At 46.4% G+C, this 26263-nt stretch overlaps 1 protein-coding gene across 9 annotated transcripts in view; it reads left to right on the top strand.

Annotated features, from left to right (window-relative positions):
* The window catches only part of LOC119976617 (AP-2 complex subunit mu), a 63259-nt gene that overhangs the window by 2286 nt on the left and 34710 nt on the right, over positions 1–26263 (top strand). For 3 of the 9 annotated variants that reach the window (XM_038817242.1, XM_038817235.1, XM_038817237.1), the window contains exons 2-3: positions 19608–19726; positions 24087–24092. In XM_038817242.1, coding sequence (XP_038673170.1) covers positions 19653–19726; positions 24087–24092 — 80 coding nt within the window. In that variant the 5' untranslated portion in view covers positions 19608–19652. Of the gene's footprint in view, positions 1–9295; positions 9368–16976; positions 16994–19607; positions 19727–24086; positions 24093–26263 lie in introns of those variants that run through there. The other 6 variants (XM_038817243.1, XM_038817239.1, XM_038817241.1 and 3 more) reach the window with 4 other exon arrangements.

Genomic DNA, 26263 nt, shown 5'->3' with positions numbered 1-26263 from the left:
CCCCCCACGTCCCCTGTCTCCCCCCCACGTCCCCTGTCTCCCCCCCCACGTCCCCTGTCTCCCCCCCCACGTCCCCTGTCTCCCCCCCCCCACGTCCCCTGTCTCCCCCCCCACGTCCCCTGTCTCCCCCCCCACGTCCCCTGTCTCCCCCCCACGTCCCCTGTCTCCCCCCCACGTCCCCTGTCTCCCCCCCACGTCCCCTGTCTCCCCCCCCACGTCCCCTGTCTCCCCCCCACGTCCCCTGTCTCCCCCCCCACGTCCCCTGTCTCCCCCCCCACGTCCCCTGTCTCCCCCCCCACGTCCCCTGTCTCCCCCCCCACGTCCCCTGTCTCCCCCCCCACGTCCCCTGTCTCCCCCCCCACGTCCCCTGTCTCCCCCCCACGTCCCCTGTCTCCCCCCCACGTCCCCTGTCTCCCCCCCACGTCCCCTGTCTCCCCCCCACGTCCCCTGTCTCCCCCCCCACGTCCCCTGTCTCCCCCCCCCACGTCCCCTGTCTCCCCCCCACGTCCCCTGTCTCCCCCCCCACGTCCCCTGTCTCCCCCCCCACGTCCCCTGTCTCCCCCCCCACGTCCCCTGTCTCCCCCCCCACGTCCCCTGTCTCCCCCCCCACGTCCCCTGTCTCCCCCCCCACGTCCCCTGTCTCCCCCCCCCACGTCCCCTGTCTCCCCCCCCACGTCCCCTGTCTCCCCCCCCACGTCCCCTGTCTCCCCCCCCACGTCCCCTGTCCTCCCCCCCCACGTCCCCTGTCCTCCCCCCCACGTCCCCTGTCTCCCCCCCCACGTCCCCTGTCTCCCCCCCACGTCCCCTGTCTCCCCCCCCACGTCCCCTGTCTCCCCCCCCACGTCCCCTGTCTCCCCCCCCACGTCCCCTGTCTCCCCCCCCACGTCCCCTGTCTCCCCCCCCACGTCCCCTGTCTCCCCCCCCACGTCCCCTGTCTCCCCCCCCACGTCCCCTGTCTCCCCCCCCACGTCCCCTGTCTCCCCCCCCCACGTCCCCTGTCTCCCCCCCCACGTCCCCTGTCTCCCCCCCCACGTCCCCTGTCTCCCCCCCCCACGTCCCCTGTCTCCCCCCCCACGTCCCCTGTCTCCCCCCCCACGTCCCCTGTCTCCCCCCCACGTCCCCTGTCTCCCCCCCACGTCCCCTGTCTCCCCCCCCACGTCCCCTGTCTCCCCCCCCACGTCCCCTGTCTCCCCCCCCACGTCCCCTGTCTCCCCCCCCACGTCCCCTGTCTCCCCCCCCCACGTCCCCTGTCCTCCCCCCCACGTCCCCTGTCTCCCCCCCACGTCCCCTGTCTCCCCCCCACGTCCCCTGTCTCCCCCCCACGTCCCCTGTCTCCCCCCCCACGTCCCCTGTCTCCCCCCCACGTCCCCTGTCTCCCCCCCCACGTCCCCTGTCTCCCCCCCCACGTCCCCTGTCTCCCCCCCCACGTCCCCTGTCTCCCCCCCCCACGTCCCCTGTCTCCCCCCCCACGTCCCCTGTCTCCCCCCCCCCCACGTGCCCCTGTCTCCCCCCCCAAGTCCCCTGTCTCCCCCCCCACGTCCCCTGTCTCCCCCCCCCACGTCCCCTGTCTCCCCCCCCCACGTCCCCTGTCTCCCCCCCCACGTCCCCTGTCTCCCCCCCCACGTCCCCTGTCTCCCCCCCCCCCACGTCCCCTGTCTCCCCCCCACGTCCCCTGTCTCCCCCCCCACGTCCCCTGTCCTCCCCCCCCCACGTCCCCTGTCTCCCCCCCCACGTCCCCTGTCTCCCCCCCCACGTCCCCTGTCTCCCCCCCCACGTCCCCTGTCTCCCCTCCCACGTCCCCTGTCCTCCCCCCCCACGTCCCCTGTCTCCCCCCCCACGTCCCCTGTCTCCCCCCCCAAGTCCCCTGTCTCCCCCCCCACGTCCCCTGTCTCCCCCCCCACGTCCCCTGTCTCCCCCCCCCACGTCCCCTGTCTCCCCCCCCACGTCCCCTGTCTCCCCCCCCACGTCCCCTGTCTCCCCCCCCCCACGTCCCCTGTCTCCCCCCCCACGTCCCCTGTCTCCCCCCCCACGTCCCCTGTCTCCCCCCCCCACGTCCCCTGTCTCCCCCCCCCACGTCCCCTGTCTCCCCCCCCACGTCCCCTGTCTCCCCCCCCACGTCCCCTGTCTCCCCTCCCACGTCCCCTGTCTCCCCCCCCACGTCCCCTGTCTCCCCCCCCACGTCCCCTGTCTCCCCCCCCACGTCCCCTGTCTCCCCCCCCACGTCCCCTGTCTCCCCCCCCACGTCCCCTGTCTCCCCCCCCACGTCCCCTGTCTCCCCCCCCACGTCCCCTGTCTCCCCCCCACGTCCCCTGTCTCCCCCCCCACGTCTCCCCCAACGTCCTCCCCCCCCACGTCTCCCCCAACGTCCTCCCCCCCCCCCCCAAACGTCTCCCCCAACGTCCTCCCCCCCCCCCCCCTTCGCCCCCTGCTGCCAGCCGTGCAGCCCCCTCCGCTGCCAGCCGTACCACCCTCTGGCTCGGAGCTCTGTGGCTACAGCCAGTACTGAGGGAGCGTAGCACTGACGGTGGTGCCTCACTTTTTTTGTTGGGTGTCAAGGATACCTGGCCCATTATTCATTGAACAGCAGTGGAGGTCACATGGGCTGGCTTGTAATGCAGAACAATGCCAGCAGCGCGGGTTCAATTCTCGTACTGTCCTCCCCGAACAGGTGCCGGAATGTGGCGACTAGGGGCTTTTCGCAGTAACTTCATTGAAGCCTACTTATGACAATAAGTGATTATTATTATTCCTCCTCTCAATCAATGCCACTAAGTAAAATAACCCACATTATCTGATTGCATATCTCACCGCTGTTAGTGGGATCTGGTTGTTTGTGGAAATTCGATCCTGCGCTCGGTTCTTGGAGCTGCCTCGTTTCAACAGCCGCCTATTTTAGAATCCCTGCAGTGCGGAAAGAGACTATTTGGCCCATCTGTGCCGGCCTTTGGAATGTGTTCCCTACCTGAATCCACTTTTCATGCCCGATTGCTGTAACCCCTCCTAACCGTTGGACACTTAAGGGGCAATTTATCATGGCCAATCTACCTAACCTGCGCATCTTTGGATTGTGGAAGGAAACCCACGCAGACACAGAACGTGAAAACTCCTCACAGTCACCAAAGGCTGGAATTGAATCCGAGTCCCTGGTGCTATGAGGCAGCAGTGCTAATCACTGTGCTACCTTAATTTGGTTGTAATGACTTACCGAGGATTTGCAACCCATCATGTCCTGTGCGTGCTGAAAATGAGTATCTACTCTTATCCACCTTTCAATACTTTGCCTTCTAGATCACGGCACCTGAAAGCGCTTACCAGTGTTTTTAAAAACGAGGGTTTCTGCCTCTATAACACCTTTTCAGGCAGTGAGTTGCAAATCCCCACCACACTGGTGATTTAGGAACAGCCGTGCTAGCCAGTCCTCATTGTCCTTACTGACGATGACTTAACTGTAACTCAGCTTAGATGGGTGATCCAGTTTATAGCTTTCTGTTCCCTGGTTTTGATCAATGCCGTATGTACTTTTACCTGTCTGATGAGATCTTATTACTGTGAATAATTTGCACTTGGGCTGTTTTTGGTTCGTTTTGAGATATTAAAATTAGATTCACTGAATAATAATGTTGACCTAACTGCAACGTGTTAACTACTGTTTTGTAGCATTATAGTATACACTTTGTTGCAGCTATTTGGTAGAAAAGTGCAGTTTTCTGCATCGTATTCGTGTGGCTAAGTTCTGCAATTATGTAGATAGTGAAATGTCACATTCTGAAATCTACCAAATTGCAACAGAAGAATGGTTACTGCACAAAAGGAGGCATTTGGTCCTTCAGGTACATGCCAGCTCTCTGTAACAGCAGCTTAGCTAGCCCCACTCCTACCGTTTCTCTGTAGGCCTGCAAAATATTTGCTCCTCAGGCCCTTATCCAGTTCCCTTTTGAAAGCCATGAGTGAATCTGCCTCTATCACACCCTTGGTTAATACATTCCAGATTCTAACCACTTGTCGTAAGTGAACTCTCCCTTCACATCTGTCATCTTAAATGGGTGTCCTATGGTCTTTGACATTTCTACCAATGGAAATCACTTCTCCCCATCTACTCTGATTTTTAATCCTCATGATTATTATTAGATTAGGTCTCGACCTGTTAGTCAAAGGTACTGAAAGGTGCAGTTAATACATTGGGTAACAAACTTATCCTGATCCCCATGTGATTTCTATACCTGTGGTTGCGTCATAGCTGCCGATTTACAATATCTAGTCCTATTCGGAGCAGAGAAGTGGTATTCTGTAAATCCACAAAATATTGGGTTTACTGTTCAGCGATGGAAGGCTGATTGATGTTTTAATTTATTCAGCCAGTTTTTTGTAAAATTAAACAGTAAAGTTGTTTAGGAGGTCAAATTAATTTCAATATCCAGGCTGAATGTACTACAGCAACCTCATCTATCGCCATTGTATATTTACGAGGGCAGCACGGTGGCGCAGTGGTTAGCATTGTTGCCTCACGGTGCCGAGATCCCAGGTTTGATCCCAGCTCTGGGTCACTGTCCGTGTGGAGTTTGCACATTCTCCCTGTGTTTGCGGGTAGGTGGAATGGTCACGCTAAATTACCCCTTAATTGGAAAAATTTAATTGGGTACTCTAAATTTATATTTTAAAAAATTGTCGTTATATTTATGCTCCGAAACGTAATCTATGCTGTCATTACAGTGTAATGGCAAATGTGTTAACCTTTCATACTCTATCCAGTTGAATAGTGGAAGACACCGAGCAATACAATTAGATTACAAAATCTGGACTATGAATTAGAGTAGAGAGATCTGATGGATGCACTACATTTGAAGCAATAATCACTTTTGAGTTCTTGATTAATAATAATCTTTATTGTCACAAGTAGGCTGAGGGAGAATTCAAATTAACAAGGGGATCAGGAGAATGGGGATGAGAAACATATCAGCCATGATTGAATAGCGGAGCAGACTCGAATGGCCTAATTGTGCTCCTATGTCTTATGGCATATAATACCGAACCTGTGTTCATTTCATTCAAGATGTTGCATTTTGTTGCATGTGAAAAATATTTTGAAGAAGAAACCAGTCATTGACCCGGAGCCTGAAATTGTACAAGCTGCTTGACCTTGGGTTTGCTCACTTAGCGCATTACCCTTAAAGGAACAGTTTCCGTTAACAGCTAAGCACCTTAACTAAGATGTGAGCAATGCCACAAGAGGTCCATTAGTTTATTTTGATGGCGCTGTTGTCTGCCCTGTTTCCAGCTCTTGCAGTATGCCTTTTTATTAGTATAATTATAGGCTTTGCCTGTACAAATTTGGGTTCTGAGCTGTATATTACCAGGGTGGAGTACGTGCTGGGAGTAACACAGCTAAACACAGCTACGGGCAGCACGGTAGCATTGTGGATAGCACAATCGCTTCACAGCTCCAGGGTCCCAGGTTCGATTCTGGCTTGGGTCACTGTCTGTGCGGAGTCTGCACATCCTCCCCGTGTGTGCGTGGGTTTCCTCCGGGTGCTCCGGTTTCCTCCCACAGTCCAAAGATGTGCAGGTTAGGTGGATTGGCCATGCTAAATTGCCTCTAGTGTCCAAAAATTGCCCTTAGTGTTGGTTGGGGTTACTGGGTTATGGGGATAGGGTGGAGGTGTTAACCTTGGGTAGGGTGCTCTATCCAGGAGCCAGTGCAGACTCGATGGGCCGAATAGCCTCCTGCACTCTAAATTCTATGTAAATTCAGAGTATCTAGTCAGATGTGATATTGACACAAACTTGAATTGCATTTAAGCCACTACACTTTTTCTGATACTGTGGTCCCAATGTTATAATTAAATCTGTTCACAAGAGGTTGGGCCAGATTGAGGCTGCTGAGGTTGCTTTATTTTTATGGTCACCGGTTTTATTGAGCTTCCACTAATGGCATGGGATATCTGTCTTGTACTAGAGCTAGGAAATAATGATGGTGTAATTCTTTAAGTAGTGAAGCTGGCTGTAGTTACTAACCTAGCTGATTTTAGACTTGATTACTGCTCATTGTTTTTGATAGCCAGCCTGATAACTATGTCATCTACTTTGTTTTGGGAAAGAATGCAGAGATGTGTTTCTGCTTCTGCTCGATGCAATTGCAATACTTCCGGCAGTCTCAGCTTATTTAAGATGAGAAACAAGGTTAAATTGTTTGTTTGGCTTTCTAGTTGCTCAATACATTTTATCCTTGGTTTAGCCTTGTGGGAGATTTGACCTCTTCTGATTTGCTTGCTTGCTGCATACAGCATTCGGCTGGATGAGCAGAGTATAGCATTAATCACTCCAAGCAATGCCTTGGTGGGTAGATCCTTCAATTTCCCAGTAAAATCTGCAGTAGAATGAAGCTGCAGAGATACCTGATTCAAACAGATTATTGATTGATACATTTTCTGTATTCTGCTCAATAAACGTTGGGGAGCACCAAGCCAGGGGCTGGTTTAGCACACTCTGCTAAATCGCTGGCTTTTCAAGCAGGCCAGCAGCACGGTTCGATTCCTGTACCAGCCTCCCGGGACAGGCGCCGGAAGGTGGTGACTAGGGGCTTTTCACAGTAACTTCATTGAAGCCTACTCGTGACAATAAGCGTTTTTCATTTTACTGTTTTGTTTTGCCGGAGTGAAGTGGGTTAGAGTGTCCTTGGCCTGTTTGGGAAGCATATGCCGACCTCCATTTGTGACTTTTGTCACTGGAAATTCACTCCGCACAGTAACTTTGGTGCTGTGAAACTATCTCTCTGACCAATTTGACATTTATTTTTCCCTTTGAGGTTGGACTTGACAAAAGAAAAAATCTGAGTGAAGCAGGACTGCTGGCAAAGTTGACAAATGTTGTCCTTCCCTGTGTCTGGGGGGAGCAAGATGAGCTGGGGTAAAGTACAGGTCGGCAGAAAACCTGTCACCGGTGGATAAAAACGTTTGAGGTGATGGATCAAGAGCAGTCGAAAAAATTATATCAGCTGAAGTGCTCTATAAGCAGAAAGCTGCAGGGAAAACTTAGTCAGCCTGGCTAAGTGTCTGTGGAGAGAGAAACAGCATTAATGCTTCGAGTTTAATAAGACTTTTCTTTGGACCCTATGCTCTATAAGCATGCTGGCATCAGTGGATGAATGACGCACACAAGTCTTATTTGTATCAGATAACTGTATGCGGTGGCCTTGTTTCAGGGTTTGAATTTTGTATTTGCCTGAGAGATAACAAATCAGGCTTCCTCAGAGCAAACAATTAATGGTTTTAAAAAATGCAACCAGTTAAGAAATAACTGAAAATGAGAAACAAGTTTTTAAAAAAAATTGTGCTATGATTTGCTGTTTTTTTAAGAGTGGAAACGGCATAATATAGCTGCAAAGTTTGCAGTTTGGATTTTGCAGCATTTTCTGGAGCGCCTGTTTCAGGTAGGGGCAGACCTGTAGCTCTGAAACCATTTCCAGTTTTGCCAAATTAATTTCAAATCAGCACCGCCTAGTTTAAATTTTGTTTGCTGCTCTTCCAATTGGGTTTTCTTCCTCTTTCTCAACACTGTCTCAGCCTACATCAAGAACTAGAAGCTTGCCCCGATCAAGTGCCACCTTTTGAGTCAGAAGTTTATGGATTAATACTAACCTAGTTACTACTTCTGTGGGAGTGCTGCATTATCAAAGATGCTATTTTTTGGTTGAGTCCAAGATCACATGGCACTGTTCAAAGGGCACTGTTCGAAGAGCAGAGTTCACGGTAGCGCAGTGGTTAGTACTGTTGCTTCAAAGTGCCCGGTTTGATTCCTGGCTTGGTTCACTGTCTGTGTGGAGTCTGCACGTTCTCCCCATGGCTGTGTTGGTTTCCTCCGGGTGTTCCATTTTCCTCCCACAAATCCCGAAAGATGTGCTTTTTAGGTCAATTGGACATTCTGTATTCTCCCTCAGTGTAGGTGCCGGAGTGTGGCGACGAGGGGATTTTCACAGTGACTTCATTGCAGTGTTAATGTAAACCTACTTCTGACACTTACAGAAGATTATTATTATTATTAGTAGTAGTAGTATTCTTGTGTCCTGTCCAATATTTCTTGTCAATACATCATTCAAGATAGACTGCTCATTCACCTCATTGCTGTTGGGATCCTACTGTGTGCAATTGAGGTCAAAGTTCCAATTGAAGCAATTTATTTGAAACACTCATACAAGTTTTTTAAAATATCAGTAATCATGCCACTGCTTTTTACTTGTTTCTTTGAGCGTAACCTAAATCTGGCATTGTCCATTGAGAATTGTCCATTGAGAATTGCTCCATGCTGCTCAGTTTGATAGTTGTTTGTTGCAACACGGATATACAGAATGTCTAAAATAAGCAAAATACCGCAGATGCTGGAATCTGAAACTAGGACAGAGGACACTGGATAAGCTCAATTCTGACAGAGTTGATGAACCCAATGTTCATTCTGTTTCTCTCCTGATAGATGCTGGCAGATATATGAAGTGTCTAGTTTGATAGTGGCTCCACAGATCTGCACCTCCATTCTAAAGGGTTTACTGTTGGACCTTTGTCTGGAGTCCTTGCTTTTAGAAGGTAGCACTTTAGTCTTTTCCCCTCTTCCACCCCACCACCCCTAACTCTTCCAGTCCTGTTTAACAGTGCTGCTTATGTTAATGGCAACACCGAGGGAAAAGGTCACTCAATTATATACTTTGCTGTGTCATGCTTTTGAGATTCGAAGTTCATCGCATCATGTTGCTCTCGATACTGCCACCCTTCCATTTACACTTCACCGAACAGCATTCTTCACGAGTCACCAGGCAGGACCAGAATTGGTATAAGTTATCTGAAAAATTGAGATCTGCTTGCAGTAAGTTTTAAAATGAAGTGGCGAGGCAAAGTGTTATAATTTTGAGTCCAATGAGACCCTTGTTTGGAACTCGGTCATGTTGGACTTGAGGTAATTGGTGGCACAGTGGTTAGCACTGCTGCCTACAGCGCTGAGGACCAGGTTCGATCCCGGCCCAGGTCACTGTGTGGATTTTGCATATTCTCCCCACGTCTGCGTGGGTCTCGCCCCCCACAATCCAAAGGTGTTGCAGATTAGGTGGATTGGCCACACTAAATTGCCCCTTAATTGGAAAAGAATTACTGGGTACTCTAAATTTATATTTTAAAAATTGGTCTTGCGGTTAACTCTGTTTCTCTCTCCACCAATGTTGCCTGACCTGCTGAGTTTTCCCAGCACTTTGTTTTTATTTCAAATTTCCAACACCTGCAATATTTTGCTTTCAGCCAAGCCCTGTCTGAGGAGACGTTGCCGTCACTCCTATGCAACAAGGCCAAATCTGAGGGTGGCATCTGCAACGGTGATTTTGGTGCAGGAGGTATACTCCATTGCGAGAATATTTATTCCATGGCTCAACTCATGACCTCCATTCAGTTATTTCTACTCTCCCATCTTCCCTTTTTCCCCACCTGTTGTCTCCAAAGAAATCCACAAGGAGGATTGTGTAGCAGTTTTCTTTTTGCTCGATTGTGAGGTTTCTGGTGGAAGGTTTGACTCGTTGCTTTGTGCATAGCTTTCCTGCAAATATATTTCAACATATTGTTCTAGGCACATCCAAGTTTCCTCCTTCAGCACAAAATATTTGCGATCTTGACCATTCCATACATCTGGCATTACACACTCCCATGAGGACCATCTAGAGCCTATGAGGCATTGATTTTAACAAACATTGTAGGCCAGTCAATCATGTGCAATCACAGTTCAATTCAGTGTGTGTCAAGTTCAATTCAAACTTGAAGTATATGTAATATCAGAGTAAAAGCCCACTGGAGACTTATTACTGAAGAATATCCCATCTAGCTCCATTTGTGGTTTTACGCACTAAAATGGAGTGAGGCGTAATGTTTTTATCCTAGGTCTTATGGTGATAGATGCTTTGAAATGTGACAAGGCTTTAGTATGTGATGGATGCAGGATTACCCAATAATAGTAAATGTCTCTATAAATGTGGATGTAAGGGAGGATTGTTTGGTGCAATGAGTTTCACTTCTTGGGGTTCTTAATTTGAATGCAACTCTAATTGGTTGGATATATTTCCCGTGTGTTCATTATAAGGCTTGAATAACCCATTCTTAAGTCTGGTCTATATGTGACTCCAGCCCCACGTCAAATGTAGCTGACAGCTACGTGCAGTGGCCCAGGCAAGGTGCTGTTATCCAAAGATAACATAAGATGCTGTTATCCAAAGACGTAGCACACCAATTAGGGATGGGGAATGAAATGAAATGAAAATCTCTTATTGTCACAAGTAGGCTTCAAATGAAGTTACTGTGAAAAGCCCCTAGTCGCCACATTCCGGCGCCTGTTCGGGGAGGCTGGTACGGGAATTGAACCGTACCTCTGGCCTGCCTTGGTCTGCTTTCAAAGCCAGTGATTTAGCCCTGTGCTAAACCAGCCCCTGAATTAGGGGGATACAGATAGTTTAAGTGAGTGGGTAAGGGTCTGGCAGATGGAGTACAATGTTGGTAAATATGAGGTCATCCATTTTGGTAGGAATAATAGCAAAACAGACAATTATTTAAATGGTTAAAAATTGCAACATGCTGCTGTGCAGAAATCTGGAATCAGACACCTGGGTGTCCTTGTGAATGAATCACAAAAAGTTGGTTTGCAGGTGCAGCAGGTAATTAAAAAGGCAAAAGGAATTTTGTCCTTCATTGCTAGAGGGATGGAGTTTAAAAACAGGGATGTCGGGCAGCACGGTGGCGCAGTGGGTTAGCACTGCTGCCTCACGGCGCTGAGGTCCCAGGTTCGATCCCAGTCCTGGGTCACTGTCCGTGTGGAGTTTGCACATTCTCCCCGTGTTTGCGTGGGTTTCGCCCCCACAACCCAAAGATGTGCAGGGTAGGTAGATTGGCCACGCTAAATTGCCCCTTAATTGGAAAAAATGAATTGGCTACTCTAAATTAAAAAAAAAACAGGGATGTTATGTTGCAGCTGTATGGGGTGCTGTTGAGGCCACACCTGGAGTACTTTGTACAGTTCTGATTCTAGATGGCGCCAGAACGAGGCGACTTCTTGCAAGCTGTGCCCAGCATACCCTCTAATTCTATCTTTTACTCTCGTTCTATGCTTCTAAAACTTCATTCTAACTCTTCTACACTCTAACAATGTTATCTACCTCGTATTAAGTTGACCTTTTCTCTACACCTTGCAATAACTGTAACATTATATTCTGCAGTCTCTCCTTCCTTATATACGGTATGCATTGTTTGTACAGCATGCAAGAAACAATACTTTTCACTGTATACTAATCCATGTTAGGATGAGACATGAAGGCTCAGTTAGGGCACTTGAGAGTTACAAGTTAGCCAGGGAGGACCTAAAGGGAGAGTTAAGAAGAGCGAGGAGAGGACACGAAAAGTCGTTGGCGGATAGGATCAAGGAAAACCCTAAGGCTTTCTATAGGTATATCAGGAACAAAAGAATGACTAGAGTAAGATTAGGGCCAATCAAGGATAGTAGTGGAAAGTTGTGTGTGGAATCAGAGGAGATGGGGGAAGCGTTAAATGGATATTTTTCATCAGTGTTTACACTGGAGAAAGACCACGTTGTCGAGGAGAATACTCGGGTACATCGACCAGGCTAGATGGGATTGAGGTTCACAAGGAGGCGGTGTTAGCAATTTTGGAAAGTGTAAAAATAGATAAGTCCCCTGGGCCAGATGGGATTTATCCTAGGATTCTCTGGGAAGCCAGGGAGGAGATTGCAGAGCCTTTGTCCTTGATCTTTATCTCGTCTTTGTCGACAGGAATAGTGCCGGAAGACTGGAGGATAGCAAATGTTGTCCCCTTGTTCAAGAAGGGGAGTAGAGACCGCCTGGTAATTATAGACCTGTGAGCCTTACTTCGGTTGTGGGTAAAATGTTGGAAAAGGTTATAAGAGATAGGGTTTATAATCATCTTGAAAAGAACAAGTTGATTAGCGATAGTCAACACGGTTTTGTGAAGGGTAGGTCATGCCTCACAAACCTTATTGAGTTTTTTGAGAAGGTGACCAAACAGGTGGATGAGGGTAAAGCGGTTGATGTGGTGTATATGGATTTCAGTAAGGTTCCCCACGGTAGGCTATTTCAGAAAATACGGAAGTATGGGATTGAAGGTGATTTAGCGGTTTGGATTAGTAATTGGCTAGCTGAAAGAAGACAGAGGGTGATGGTTGATGGCAAATGTTCATCCTGGAGTTCAGTTACTAGTGGTGTACCGCAAGGATCTGTTTTGGGGCCACTGCTGTTTGTCATTTTTATAAATGACCTGGAAGAGGGTGTAGAAGGATGGGTTAGTAAATTTGCAGATGACACGAAGGTCGGTGGAGTTGTGGATAGTGCTGAAGGATGTTATAGGTTACAGAGGGACATAGAAAAGCTGCAGAGCTGGGCTGAGAGGTGGCAGATGGAGTTTAATGCACAAAAGTGTGAGGTGGTTCACTTTGGAAGGAGTCACAGGAATGCAGAGTACTGGGCTAATGGCAAGATTCTTGGTAGTGTAGATGAACAGAGAGATCTCGGCATCCAGGTACATAAATCCCTGAAAGTTGCCACCCAGGTTAATAGGGCTGTTAAGGCATATGGTGTGCTAGCCTTTATCAGTAGGGGGATTGAGTTTCGGAGCCACGAGGTCATGCTGCAGCTGTACGAAACTCTGGTGCGGCCGCACCTGGAGTACTGCGTGCAGTTCTGGTCACCACATTATAGGAAGGATGTGGAAGCTTTGGAAAGGTTCAGAGGAGATTTACTAGGATGTTGCCTGGTATGGAGGGAAGGTCTTACGAGGAAAGGGTCAGGGACTTGAGGTTGTTTTCGTTAAGAGGAGAAGGCTGAGAGGTGACTTAATAGAGACATAAGATAGTCAGAGGGTTAGATAGGGTGGACAGTGAGAGTCTTTTTCCTCGGATGGTGATGAGCAACACGAGGGGACATAGCTTTAAATTGAGGGGTGGTAGATATAGGACAGATGTCAGAGGCTGTTTCTTTGCTCAGAGAGTAGTAGGGGTGTGGAACGCCCTGCCTGCAACAGTAGTAGACTCGCCAACTTTAAGGGCATTTAAGTGGTCAGTGGATAGACATATGGATGAAAATGGAATAGTGTAGGTCAGATAGGCTTCAGATGGTTTCACGGATCGGCGCCAGATCAAGGGCCGAAGGGTCCGTACTGCGCTGTAATATTCTATGTTCTATGTGACAATAATAAATCAAATCAAAGTTTTGGTCTCCTTGCTTGAGAGAGGATGTTCTGGCACTGGGGTGTGCAGAGGAGATTCACTAGGTTGATTCTGGAGTTGAGAGGATTGGCTTATGAGGAGAGACTGAGTAGACTGGGACTATACTGGAATTGAGAAGAATGAGGGGGATCTGAGAAGCATATAAAATTATAAAGGAGGTACTTAAGATAGAAGCAAAGAGGTTGTTTCTACTGGTTGGTGAAACTAGAACTAAGGGGCATAGCCTCAATATAAGGGGGAGCAGAATTAGGACTGAGTTGAGGAGGAACTTCTTCACTCAAGGGTAGAAAACCTGTGGAATTCCTTGTCCAGTGAAGCGGTTGAGGCTACCTTCTTGGATGTTTTTAAGGCAAAGATAGGCAGATATGGGCAGTACGGTAGCATGGTGGTTAGCATAAATGCTTCACAGCTCCAGGGTCCCAGGTTCGATTCCCGCCTGGGTCACTGTCTGTGTGGAGTCTGCACGTCCTCCCCGTGTGTGCGCGGGTTTCCTCCCACAGTCCAAAGATGTGCGGGTTAGGTGGATTGGCCATGCTAAATTGCCCGTAGTGTAAGGTTAATGGGGGGATTGTTGGGTTACGGGTATAGGGTGGATACGTGGGTTTGAGTAGGGTGATCATTGCTCGGCACAACATTGAGTGCCGAAGGGCCTGTTCTGTGCTGTACTGTTCTATGTTCTATAGATAGATTTTTGAACAGTAAAGGAATGGAGGGTTATGGTAAGTGGGATGGGTAAATGGAGCTGGGTCCATAAAAAGATCGGCTGTGATTTTATTGAATGGCGGAACAGGCTAGTGGGGGCAGATGGGGCCTGCTCCTAGTTATTACTTATGTTCAAAGGAGGCTTGGTTATCTTGACCGACGATGATATTGGCTATTTCGGCATTTCTTTATACCTGGAAGTAGTTGGAGGTTCATAGTGCATATTGAAAGAATCGTAGCATCGCTGCAGAATGGATTTGCGTTTCACTAAAGTGAAGCTGCAGTGGGAGTATTGCGTTGGTTTAGGACTGCAAGATACTCGTTTGACTTCAATCTGAGATCAGTTTGGGATCCTGTTCCAGATTTATTTATTTAATTTATTACTACATTTCCTGAGTTAGGGCATTACTGGCAATGCTGGTATTTAGAAAGATTTTAAAACTTAGCCATAGTCTCAGGATAAGTGGTTAAAGCATTTGTGTTGAGATGAGAAATGTCTCCATTCATGTTGGGTTCTGCCCTAGAGAGCTTTGGATGCTCAATCATTGTATATTCAGGACTGAGCTCAATAGATCTTTGGAAACCAAATGAATCAGTGGGGATAGTGCAAGAAAGTGGAGCTGAGGTAATAAGAACTTAAGAAAGTAGGAGCAGGAATAGACCATGTGGCTTGTCGTGCCTGCTCCGCCATTCAATACGATCAATGCGGCTTTAACTCCACTTTTTCCCATCCCCTCCCCATATCCCATGATTCCTTAAGGGACACAATCTGCCTGTATCAGCCTTGTATATGTTCAATGTTGGAACATTCACAACCCTTTCTGTGCAGAAATGTCTTATCTCAGTGTTCTAGATTCCCCGGCCATGGGGGGAGGGGGGGAAATGGTGTCTACCCCCTTCAGAAACTTTCATGTTTCAATGAGATCACTTGTCACTCCACTAAACTCAAGAGAATGTAGGGCCAGTTTACTCAGTCTCTCGTCAAAGGACAACCTTCTCATCCTAAGAACAAATTTATTAACATTTGTTCTGCCACCAATGCAAGTATATCCAACCTTTAATCTGGAGATGAAATCTGCGTGCACTATTTCAGGGCTGGTCTCGCCACCCAACTGTAGCAAAGCTTTATTCCTGTACTTGATCCCCTTGCAATAAAGGCCAAGATGATTGATTGGCAGAGCAGGTTCACTAGCCTGTAATGACTATTCCTTTTTTACTATCGATCCCTAGTTGCCCAGAAAGAGGTGATAGGCTTCCGGCTTGTACATCTGGCAGTACGTATTTTTAGTTATCTGGATACAATCGAGTGGCTTGTTAGACCACCTGACATGCCAGCTAAGAGTTAGCCATGTTGGTATGGTAGTGCAATCACGTTCAGGCCCAGACCAAATCAGGATGATCAGATTTCCTTACCAAAAAAGCATGAGTGAATCAGCTGGCTTTATCTTAATTGCTTTTTTTTCCCGAACGGGCAGGACTGATTTGTGTTGTAACACTGGCAAAGAAAGACCAAGGGATTGATTTAAGAAGGGGCAAATTGAGTACGAGAGTTAAGCTTGCAGGGAACACAAGCTGATTAAAAGTTTATCTAGATACGTGAAGAGAAAAATTAGTGAAATCAATTATAGTCAGAAAAACGGGAATGTGTAATACGTTGTCCATTTTGGAAGGACACATATGAATGCAGAATACAGGGTTAACAGTAGGGTTCTTGGCAATGTGGAGGAGCAGAGAGATCTAGGGGTCTATGTTCATAGATCTTTGAAAGTTGCTATTCAAGTGGATAGAGCTGTGAAGAAGGCCTATGGTGTGCTAGTGTTCATTAGCAGAGGGATTGAATTTAAGAGCCGTGAGGTGATGATGCAGCTGTAAAAAAACTTAGTAAGGCCACATTTGGAGTACTGTCTGCAGTTCTGGTTGCCTCATTTTAGGAAGGATGTGGAAGCTTTGGAAAAGGTGCAAAGGAGATTTACCAGGATGTTGCCTGGAATGGAGAGTAGCTCTTACGAGGAAAGGTTGAGGGTGCTAGGCCATTTCTCATTAGATCGGAGAAGGATGAGGGGTGACTTGATGGAGGTTTATAAGATGATCAGGGGAATAGATAGAGTAGACAGTCAAGACTTTTTCCCTGGGTGGAACAAACCATTACAAGGGGACATAAATTTAAGGTGAATGGTGGATGATATAGGGGGGGGATGTCAGAGGTAGGTTCTTAACCCAGAGAGTAGTGGGGGTATGGAATGCACTGCCTGTGGAAGTAGTTGAATCGGAAACATTAGTGACCTTCAAGGGCTATTGGATAGGTACATGGATTACGGTAGAATGATGGGGTGTAGATTAATTTGTTAATCTAAGGCACAAGTTCGGCAAACATTGTGGGCCGAAGTGCCTGTTCTGCTGTATTTTTCTGTGTTCTATGTCTATAAGGTCAGTGATGACTATAAGGGAAGCCTCCAGACATAATTATGTCCGTTCTGGATAATCCCTGCTGTGTTTTGAAGGGTAGGGACTAGGCAGGAGCGTTTGTTTTTTGTGCTGGACTGAAATCTTGCCCTTGAGAGGATTTGAGTCCGCAGCCAGCCGAAGTGTGTAACTGGTATCGCTACGTTTGGGCAACTTGCTTGTTCCCGCTGAAGGGGCAGGGCTGCTTTGTCGCATTGCAGGCTTCAGTTTCTCGGAACTGCCATTGTAGATTTTGTTTCATTCCCCGGGAACAGACCACTCCCGGGCTTGCACATTTGTTTTAAAAGGCCGCATCGGAAACGGATAAAAGCAGCGAGGCGAAAAGTAAACCATTGCAAAGCAAGGGTGCTGCGACCAGAGAGACAGGACATTGCTGTGATATCTGAACCCTTATCCCGCTGCTTTCGCATGAAGGCACCGCCCCTCGAACAGTGCAACCTTTCATTGGCTCTGTTGAGATGAGCGATGGCTTTGCCAGCAGGTGTTTGCGAGGGATACGCCTGTCGAATTGAGCCGGATTTCCTCCGCAAGGGCGCAGAAGTATTTTTTTTCTGCAAAGGTGCCGTCTGGGAAATTGGTACATTGTAACGCTGAAAGTGAATGTCCATTTACTGCATTGTGTGCCCTGTATTCAGCTGATGTGACGAAGCCAGAGTTACTTTCGAACCCATCATCGGATTTGCCTATGTATTGATGTGGTATTTTTGCAGTTTCAGGACGGATACAGTACATCCGCATTAAAAACCCACCGCTGGGCGTTGACAAGTTTAGCATGTCTGTTTTATTTGGGATCGCCGTTCTTACCGGTGATATTTCAACCTTGCAAACTGGTGCCCTGATCGTCATGCTCAGTGCAAAAGCGATTGATTCCCTTGCCTAAGAGGAGGGATGAAACCTGACTGATCATCTGCTGGACTGGACTGTATGCGCTGAAGCATCCAGCTAGAAACACTGCAGATAATTCGGAAAAGGTTGTAAATTGTGCCAAATAATGCTCCTGTAGTTTTAAATTAGTAACCTCATTTTGGATGGATTCCAATTGCTGGGGCAAATGCCATAGTGCAAGAGATTTCCATGTTTGAGAACATGAGGGTAGACGAGGTGAATGGTAGATGAAACCCAGAGTGGATTTTAAAAGCATGTTGATGGGTTGAAAGGAAAACAAAAGGAGGGGTCAATGTACTGGGAGAGGATAGATGAAAGGGGACTGCGAGTACTGATTTCAGCACGATGTAGGGAGGAGGGTGATATTGTAATTTTCCACAAAAAAAAAGACTGCCTTGCATTTAGCAACTTGAGAGCATCTCAAAGTGCTTCATGGCCAGTGAAGTAGTCACTATTGGAGGAATGAACTCTGGTCTACAAAGCCTGGAGCACATGTACAAAAGGTGCTTTTAGTACCAGGAGATTGCTTCCCTTAAACATCTTATTATCTTGTGGCGAATGAAGTTTTTTAAAAACTTAGTTTGAGTTAGCGCCATCCACAAGATCGAGTGATTCCTGTGATAAAAGGATTTTGACCTGGGTGTAATATGGTTAAGAGTTGAATTGTTCTGGTGCAAGAACAGAGAAATCACCTGTGGTAATCTTCCGTAATTAGCAAGTACTGTGTATCTCTGTCTTGGAGGTGAAGTGAATCGAGTAGAGTCTGCCGTATTGTTGGATTGTGCATGGTTCTGTGAGAGAGCAGGCTTGATGGATTGAGTGACCGTTTTTTATTCCAGGTTTATTAGCTGAGCACAAATCCTTCATTATGTACCATTAATGGTAGCTTATTCACATTGCTAACAATCCCTCACCAAGCTTTCTATTTTTAAAATGTATTTGTTAATTTGACGTGGATGCCGCTGGCTAAACCACTGTTTGTTGTTCATCTCTAAATGAGAAGGCGGTGCACAGCTGTCTTAGAACTGCTGTAATCCATAAGGTGTAGGCACGCCCACAGAGCTAATAGGAAGAGAGTTCCAGGGTTTTGATCCAGTGACCGTAAAGGAAGGATGCAATAATTGCAAGCCATGTGGTGTGTGGCTACTGGAAGGGGAATTTGCATGTGTTGATGTTGCAATATCTTTAGACTCAATTTATCTGACATATACATTCAGCCACTATGTCTATTTATCCTGTCCTTGGTGACCTCCATTGCTATCCACCCCCAAATCAAGGAGTTGAAATTATTTACTGATGAATATTGTGTGCATCATGGTTAGCACAGGTTTGGAGGGCTGAAGGGCCTGTTCCTGTGCTGTACCTTTCTTTGTTCCAATAACTTATTCTTTACAATAAAAGCAAATTACTGCAGATGCTGGAATCTGAAACAAAAGAGAAAATGCTGGAAAATCTCAGTAGGCCTGGCAGCATCTGTAGGGAGAGAAAAGAGTTTTGAGCCCGATGATTCTTTGTCAAAATTTAGTCTTTACTAAGGCTCCACATCTCAACCCTGTTCGAATGTCAGCGTGCAGCTTCACTTTTCCATCTAACATGCCAATCGATTTGCTCTTCCCTCTGCTTCATTTCTGTTAGTGTTGCTTCCCAAGTTATTCCTTGCTGCATCTCTCTTCCCCATCAAAAGCTTACCTGTTCAGCCATCCCTTTGGCCACCTGCCCTAGCTATTAACCTTTTTTTTTGGATCTCATATATCCCATTCCCTCAGGGGAGCTTCGGGACGTTTTGCTATTTGGTGACACAGAATTACAATCTTGTCACGTACTGCCTAGTGTTGGGTAACTAGCACTCACTTTTGGGGTTGAGGCTGCAGGTAATGTTTGTATTTCTGGAAAAGCGAACCTGACTAACTAATCAAGACCAATATGCTGATTTAAGTTCTGTTTGCACAAGAAGTCGTATTACAATCTCGTACTTTGCTCTTCTATTGTATATTAATTTTGTTTAATTGGAAGTGGTGGGCATTGACCAGGGCTACACTAGAGCCCACTTGAAAATGAACTAAAACTCTGGTTCTTGTGTAAGGAGGTGTATGCCTATAAGGTGCAACTATATAAATATAAAGTGTGTAAACAATTGGCTCCAGTTCTATTCTTCAACTGGTTTTCTGGAATATTACATAGTGCTGAGGAGAAATTCTATCCAGCTATTTTGTTTCTAAGCTAACCAAGTACATCACAAATTAAAGAGGCAAAACTTGGTTTTAATCAAAATGTTTTCTTTGCTTCAGGTATTTTAATCAGCATGGGAAGGGAGGATTAACCAAGGCTCTATCATGATTGGAGGCTTATTCATTTACAACCACAAAGGGGAAGTTCTCATCTCCCGAGTCTATAGGGATGACATTGGGTAAGTACTGTTGCCAGTTAATACTGAGAAGCTCATTTTGTTGTGGTAACTAGTTTACCTTTTGAGGTATCTTCACGTTACATTGTAAAAGAGCTGCCTCGAGGAATGTGGAGCCACCTCGAGAACTGAATTTTCTTGGGGCACTTGTGGAGACAGCAGTCCTGTGGACACCATATAAAAGCACTGTAGGCCACCGTTGTTTAACTGGGTTTTAAAAAAAAATAAAGGTCAACCAAATGACTCCCTGCTCTCTGGCAGGCAACTGATCTTTCCAAACGTTGAAACGGTCAGCACCTGAGCTATGTTATGACTTGCAATTTGAAAGCAACTGTGTATTTGCACTGCAAATAGGGGCTGGTTTAGCTCACCAGGGGCTGGTTTAGCTCACCAGGGGCTGGTTTAGCTCACCAGGGGCTGGTTTAGCTCACCAGGCTAAATCGCTGGCTTTTAAAGCAGACCAAGCAGGCCAGCAGCACGGTTCGATTCCCGTACCAGCCTCCCCGGACAGGCGCCGGAATGTGGCGACTAGGGGCTTTTCACAGTAACTTCATTGAAGCCTACTCGTGACAATAAGCGATTATCATTTTCATTTCATTTCAAATGGAAAGGTTGGGCAGTATTTCCTCCAGTAAACATTATACTTGCAGTATACATGGCTCGTGGGGGCTATATGTGAAACTATATATTTTTAAAAAATGATTCTAACCTGATGCAATTCAATCGTGCTAAACTGAGAAATTAGATACAGCAAAGAGGAAGGAAACTGTAATGGGGCAATTGCCTGAGCTGTATTGCTGGTCCCAGTAATCGTTGTGATGTTCATGCTAGCCTTTCTTTCTGTGCTTTTCCCAAAATGCTGACTTGCAGCACTGTGAAATTTGTGCGGTGCTCTAACTTTATTCAGCTGCTGCCCTCTGGTTTTCAGGTTTTCACAACCAAAAGTGAGATCAAAATCTCAGTCAGCAAGCCAAAATTGACGAAAGTGGTTTGTGGGGTAAGATGGGCGAGAAGAATAGAATCCTTTTGACTGGAAACAACGTCTCCTGCCTTCTAATTTGAATGTGAAAATGAACTGAACCCTTCAAACTCCAGCTTCACTGCAGCCCTGCTTTAAGCACAACTGTATCTGAGTTATAACCTATGTACAAAAGAATGGAACGGTTTCAAAAATAGTCTTGTTTCAACTTCTCCGACTCCCTGTCTCGCACCTGCATTGTATTATGGTTTCTACCTGCTGTGGTTTTTACTGTTTTCAAATGGGTTTCCAGCAACCTAAAGCTATATGGGTTATGCAAACATTTTGGCGGAATGACCTTGCAGCAGTCGGGCTAAAACAAGCTTGAGAATTTAGATGGCTATGGCTATACAATTGGAAATTAACCCTGAAGAAAAAATAAATACTTATTACCCTTACCATGAAGAGGGTGCAGGTGAGATTTACTAGAATGCTACCAAGGATGAGGCATTCGTCAGAGCACATTTTGGAGTATTGTCAGCAGTTGTGGGCCCTGAATGATCCCTGGAATGAAGAGTGGTTGAGGACTCTGGGTCTGTACTCGGAGTGTGGAAGGATGAGGGGTTTCTTATTGAAACTTGCAGGATACTGAGAGGCCTGGATAGAGTGGACGTGGAGAGGATGTTCCACTAGTAGGAAAAACTGGGACCCGAGACCACAGTCTCGAGGGACAATCCTTTAAAACTGATGTGGAGATGCTGCCGCTGGATTGGGGTGGGCGCAGTCAGAAGTCTTGCAACACCACGTTAAAGTCCAACAGGTTTGTTTCGAATCACTAGCTTTCGGAGCACAGCTCCTTCCTCGGGTAAATGAGGAAGGAGCTGTGCTCCGAAAGCTAGCGATTCGAAACAAACCTGGTGTTGTAAGTCGTCTTACTCTAAAACTGAGATGAGGAGGAATTTCTTCCGCCAGAGGGTGGTGAATCTGTGGAAATCTTTGTCGCGGAAGTCTGTAGAGGCCAAAACACTGAGACAGAGATAGATAGGTTCTTGATTATATGGTGATCTGGGGTTATGGGGAAAAGGCAGGAGAATGGAGATGAGAAAAATATCAGCCATAATTGAATAGCGGAGCAAACTCGATGGGCCGAGTGACCTAATTCTGCTCCAATGTCTTATGGTCTTATTCCAGTTGCATGGAGAAGCCAACATGGTGTTCAAAATTGAGAACTTTTGCTAGAATAAACGGGGAATAACATGCCAGTGGCAGAAAGGCCAGTAACCAGCGTGTACTGATTTAAGGTAATTAGCAAAAGAGGATTTTAATTTTTTTTCGTGCAGTGAATTATGATCTGGAACATAACGCTGAAAGCAGGGTGGGAGCAGATTTAATAATAGCTTTCAAAAGGGAAACAGAAAAAATTGTAGTCCTGCGAGGAGAGCGTAGGAGAGCAGGACTAATTAGAAAAAGAGCCTGGCACCTGCACCATGGAGCAGATGAAATAAGATTGTGTGCTTCTTGTGATGAGCCAAATATGACTCAATGCACTGAGTTTCAATTTTTGCAAAGTGAGATGTTAGTGCGGAGGAATGACATACACTCCATATTGTCACTTTATTCGTGTCTGCATCAAGTACTCGGGTTGGGAATTGACCATCCAAGTCACCAGTGTGAACCACTTTCTGATTGATAGTTCTAATATCAAATTTGGCTAATACTTCTGAATTTGGCTTCCTGTAATTGTGGAATCTGTTTCAAATTGACTTAAATGGCTGTTCCCCAAATGGCTGTTCTTCGCATGAGTCATGACAGCATTTGTTAGCGAGTTGAGTGGCACCCTGCCCCTGTCTGCATCAGTGTGAGCTGCTCTGCATTTGCATGCTGTTTCCCTACATTAGCTGAATAGTCACCAGATGTTAACGGCTCTGGCTTTTCCATCTGTGATTCATGTCAGTGATCTAAAACTATAGCACTCCGGCTGAGATTGTGGAATTCTGCATCATAGAAGATGCCGTTTGTGCACATTCTCTGGAAGATCTGTCCACTCGTCTCATTTCCTTGCTTTTTCCCATCTTCTTTACAGTTTCTCTTCAAATATTTATTCAATTGCCCGTTGAAACTATGCAGTTTCTTGCAGGAAGTTCCATATTCTAATAAACTGGTGTTATAATTGTTTTAAAAATCTTTCATAAATATGTGAGACTTCAAAGCGGGTTGAGGGTTTCTATGAAACAAATGCCTCATGGAACTATGCTATAAACTGGACACAGTTGTTTTTGTAGGCTCTGCTTGAATCAATAAACGTCAGGCCTAAATGGAACCTGGGAAAGTGCTGAATAAATGGGCGTACTATGTCAAAAGGTTGCTTTACTTTATCTCACTTGTTCTTAAAGGCATCTGTGTAATCCAGAAAAAACTCGACAAGTGTCAACATGTGGCAATACCTAACGGGTACTGATGCAGGGAAAACTTAGGTTTCTATACCCGCAGTCTCCTTAGGTGGGTGTGACTCGCTTTCTTAGTCCGTGGTGTCCTTACCAACGGCCTTCTCTGTGCAGCTCACTCGAGATTGAAAGCATTTTTTGATTTGACATTTGTCCAGTTGGATTGTGAAAGAACACTGCTGCCTCACAGCGCCAGAGACCTTGTTCAATTCTAGCCTTGGATGACTGTATGGAGTTTGCGCATTCTCCCCATGTCCGCGAGGGTTTCCTTCGGGTGCTCTGATTTTGTGTCTCAGTCCAAAGTTAGGTGGTGTTATGGGGATAGGGCAGGGGACTGGACCGAGGTAAGTTGCTGTTTCAGAGGGTCGGTGCAGACTCAAAGGGCCGGGGAATTCTATTCTAATGCTGATGTGCTTTCACCCTTGAGCTAACGCTTCAAAAACTGACACCGTCGTCTTTATCACAGATTCTTAACCTGGTGTTGTAAGACTTCTTACAGATTCATAGACCCACAAAAGCAAATGTAGGCGTGTCGTCATGGAACATTCAGATAATTGTCTGTAGAGCCGGCGCTTTAAGCCCAAATATGGACTTTGCTCCCCTGCCATCAGCACTGAAGAAGCATCACAAAGATAAAACCTTTGAGGTGGCCACTTGCTTGGAAAGCCTAATATGCATAGGTTCACAAAGCCAGTATGAATGAGGCATAAGTGATATGTTAATCTGTTGACTGTTTTGTAATGCTTTTGTATATGTTGGTGATTAGCACTCGCACTTGTCCATTGTTCTCCTGTAGATCTCTGAGTAGTCCTTTGTGTTTCTCATCTGTGTTTCTCATCTGTGTTTTTTCCTTTCTGTGCTTTGTGTATTCTAATCGTCTCTCTCGTTGGTCTGTCATTTCCCCTTCCTTGCTGACGTCTCATTTTTCCTCATCTCATCATGTGCTCATTGGCTGCACTAGGAATAGGTAAGCATCATTTGTCATCTTGTACTAATTAACCAGTGATTTGACCTGTGAGCTTTATCTTGGTCGTATTGGAAGTTGTAAAATTGAAACATAAACTGTAGCCACTTAACTAAGGGATGGGGAGGAAGGAGTGTCTTTGAACAGCAGTTAACCGACATTGACTTCAGATCAGTTCTTTTATGAGATTTTATTGCATTTTGGAGGAAGTGAGATAAGGACTTGAGGGAGAAAGGAACAGGAAGGTACGTTGATTGGATTAGATAGAGAGGTGGCAGGAGGCTCCTGTGGTGCGCTGGCACAGAGCTATTGGGCCAAATGATATTATGCTTCGAGTGGGCGTATTCACTTAATTTCCCCTCATGCCCCTAACTGCCGGACAGGGAATTTCCAGACTCTTACAAAAAAACAAAAGATTTGTTTACTGGTGCCCATTAATGGTGCAAACTCTGTCTCTGGAGAAGGAGCTAAATGTCCATATTTCCTGTACTTGTGGTGAAGTACCACAGTGGTCTCCATCACGCACCTGCACGCCAGCTGTGACCAAGTGTCCATACGTGAATCAATACTCTGGCAATGTGGCTCAACTGCAGCGCTTGCCTGGGTAGGGTGTTGACCAGGCCCATGAAACCCTGCTGGAGTTTGAGAACCTAGCAAAGAAAATGGTTGTTTTGTTGGTCGAGACTACCAGGGAGATGTGGGGATGAAAGGTGGGGGGGGGTCTTCAAACAGCTGCTACTGAAAAGAAAATCTAGTGCGTTTAGCTTCTGATAGTTGTCGACTGCACAAGAACAATATAAAATCTGGCAAGAAATTTCCACTAAATTTCCACATCCTAATATAACTAATCTGTTATGGTGGCAATTGGTTACTGTGATTGACCTGACCCCCTCCCCAGTTTAAGGAAACATAAATCTGCTAGGATTCCTGCTCTTATTTAGTGATTCATTCCTCTTAATCCCTCCTGTGGTAGAAATGTGTGACTGTGTCTTGAGAATCAACTGCAGGGCTAGCTTTTTAGGTCAGTGCTGCTTAGAAGAACCTGTTAGCAGATTCAGTATTAGTGCAGTGAGATTCACGTGTGTCTGATGCTGTGCTCGAGTGAGTCTTGCCTTCAGAAGGCCACCTCATCCATCAGAAGCATCTGCTGCTTTTGTGTACTTTTTCCTCCAGTTGGTCTGCCTGCACAACCATAGAACTGCATGGTCTGATAATTATATATTGCTTGACCATGTTTCTTTAAAAATGAATTTTTTGAGCTCGAGCTGTGAATTTGTTTGTAAATAAAGTAGTATTGCATTGCTGCAGATAGCCGAGACGGCAGAATCTCTTTAGTAACCAGTTGAAAACTAATCTGACTGTCCCCTCCCACTATAACCATTGTCCTCTGCTTCCTACTTTTCTCTTAAATGCATTGGGTTCTCCAGCTAAGATTCACATGCAGTGGGGTCAGGATGCTTTTTAATCACTGTTTTCCAGAATTGTCAGCTCATCCCATCTGATGTAGATCTTGGTCAATTGCATCAGTGTATGAACCATCATCAAGCAGGCACCCTTTGGATGCAGAACTGTCCCTTTTTAACTTGCCAGTCACTGGTGATTGTATGGCCAGTTGGATGTCTACTGCAAAGTAGCTGTCTTCTGTTTGTGATCGTTAGATACTCCATTTGATGGTGTGGAGCTTACCTCCTTTTAAATTGGGTTTTGGTGGAAAATAATAGCACATCAGTGTAAAATTAGCTGCAATAATCCAGGATGCAACTTCAGAGGTGGGTAGCTGGAAAGAGGTTTGTACCCACCTTCCTCTCTTGTTTCCAGATGCTGTATAATATAAATGAGTGGACTAGAGTGATATCGTAGTGCACAGAATAATTGTTCTGTGTTTCTATTCTATGATTTGGGCTTTTGAAGGTGCTAAATTAACCTTCAAATTACTCTAGGTCAGGAAGCTAATGTGGTATAGTACCCATCCCTCCACATGAATATGGCATTGCTTGCTGGCAGCCTCCAATTGTAGAAACTAAGAATTGCAACATGTTACTGGAAAGGAATTGCCTCCTCTGAAACGCATACGTTTCCAAATTGTCGTCAGGACGTATGATTGTGAACATGACTGTCTTTATGCCATGATTAAATAGGGCTGGTGCCTGGAGAGAATATGGAATATGCAACTG

This window comes from Scyliorhinus canicula, chromosome 13, assembly GCF_902713615.1.
Source record: "Scyliorhinus canicula chromosome 13, sScyCan1.1, whole genome shotgun sequence".
NCBI classification, from domain to species: domain Eukaryota; kingdom Metazoa; phylum Chordata; class Chondrichthyes; order Carcharhiniformes; family Scyliorhinidae; genus Scyliorhinus; species Scyliorhinus canicula.
This window is presented reverse-complemented; position numbering and strand designations above follow the sequence as displayed.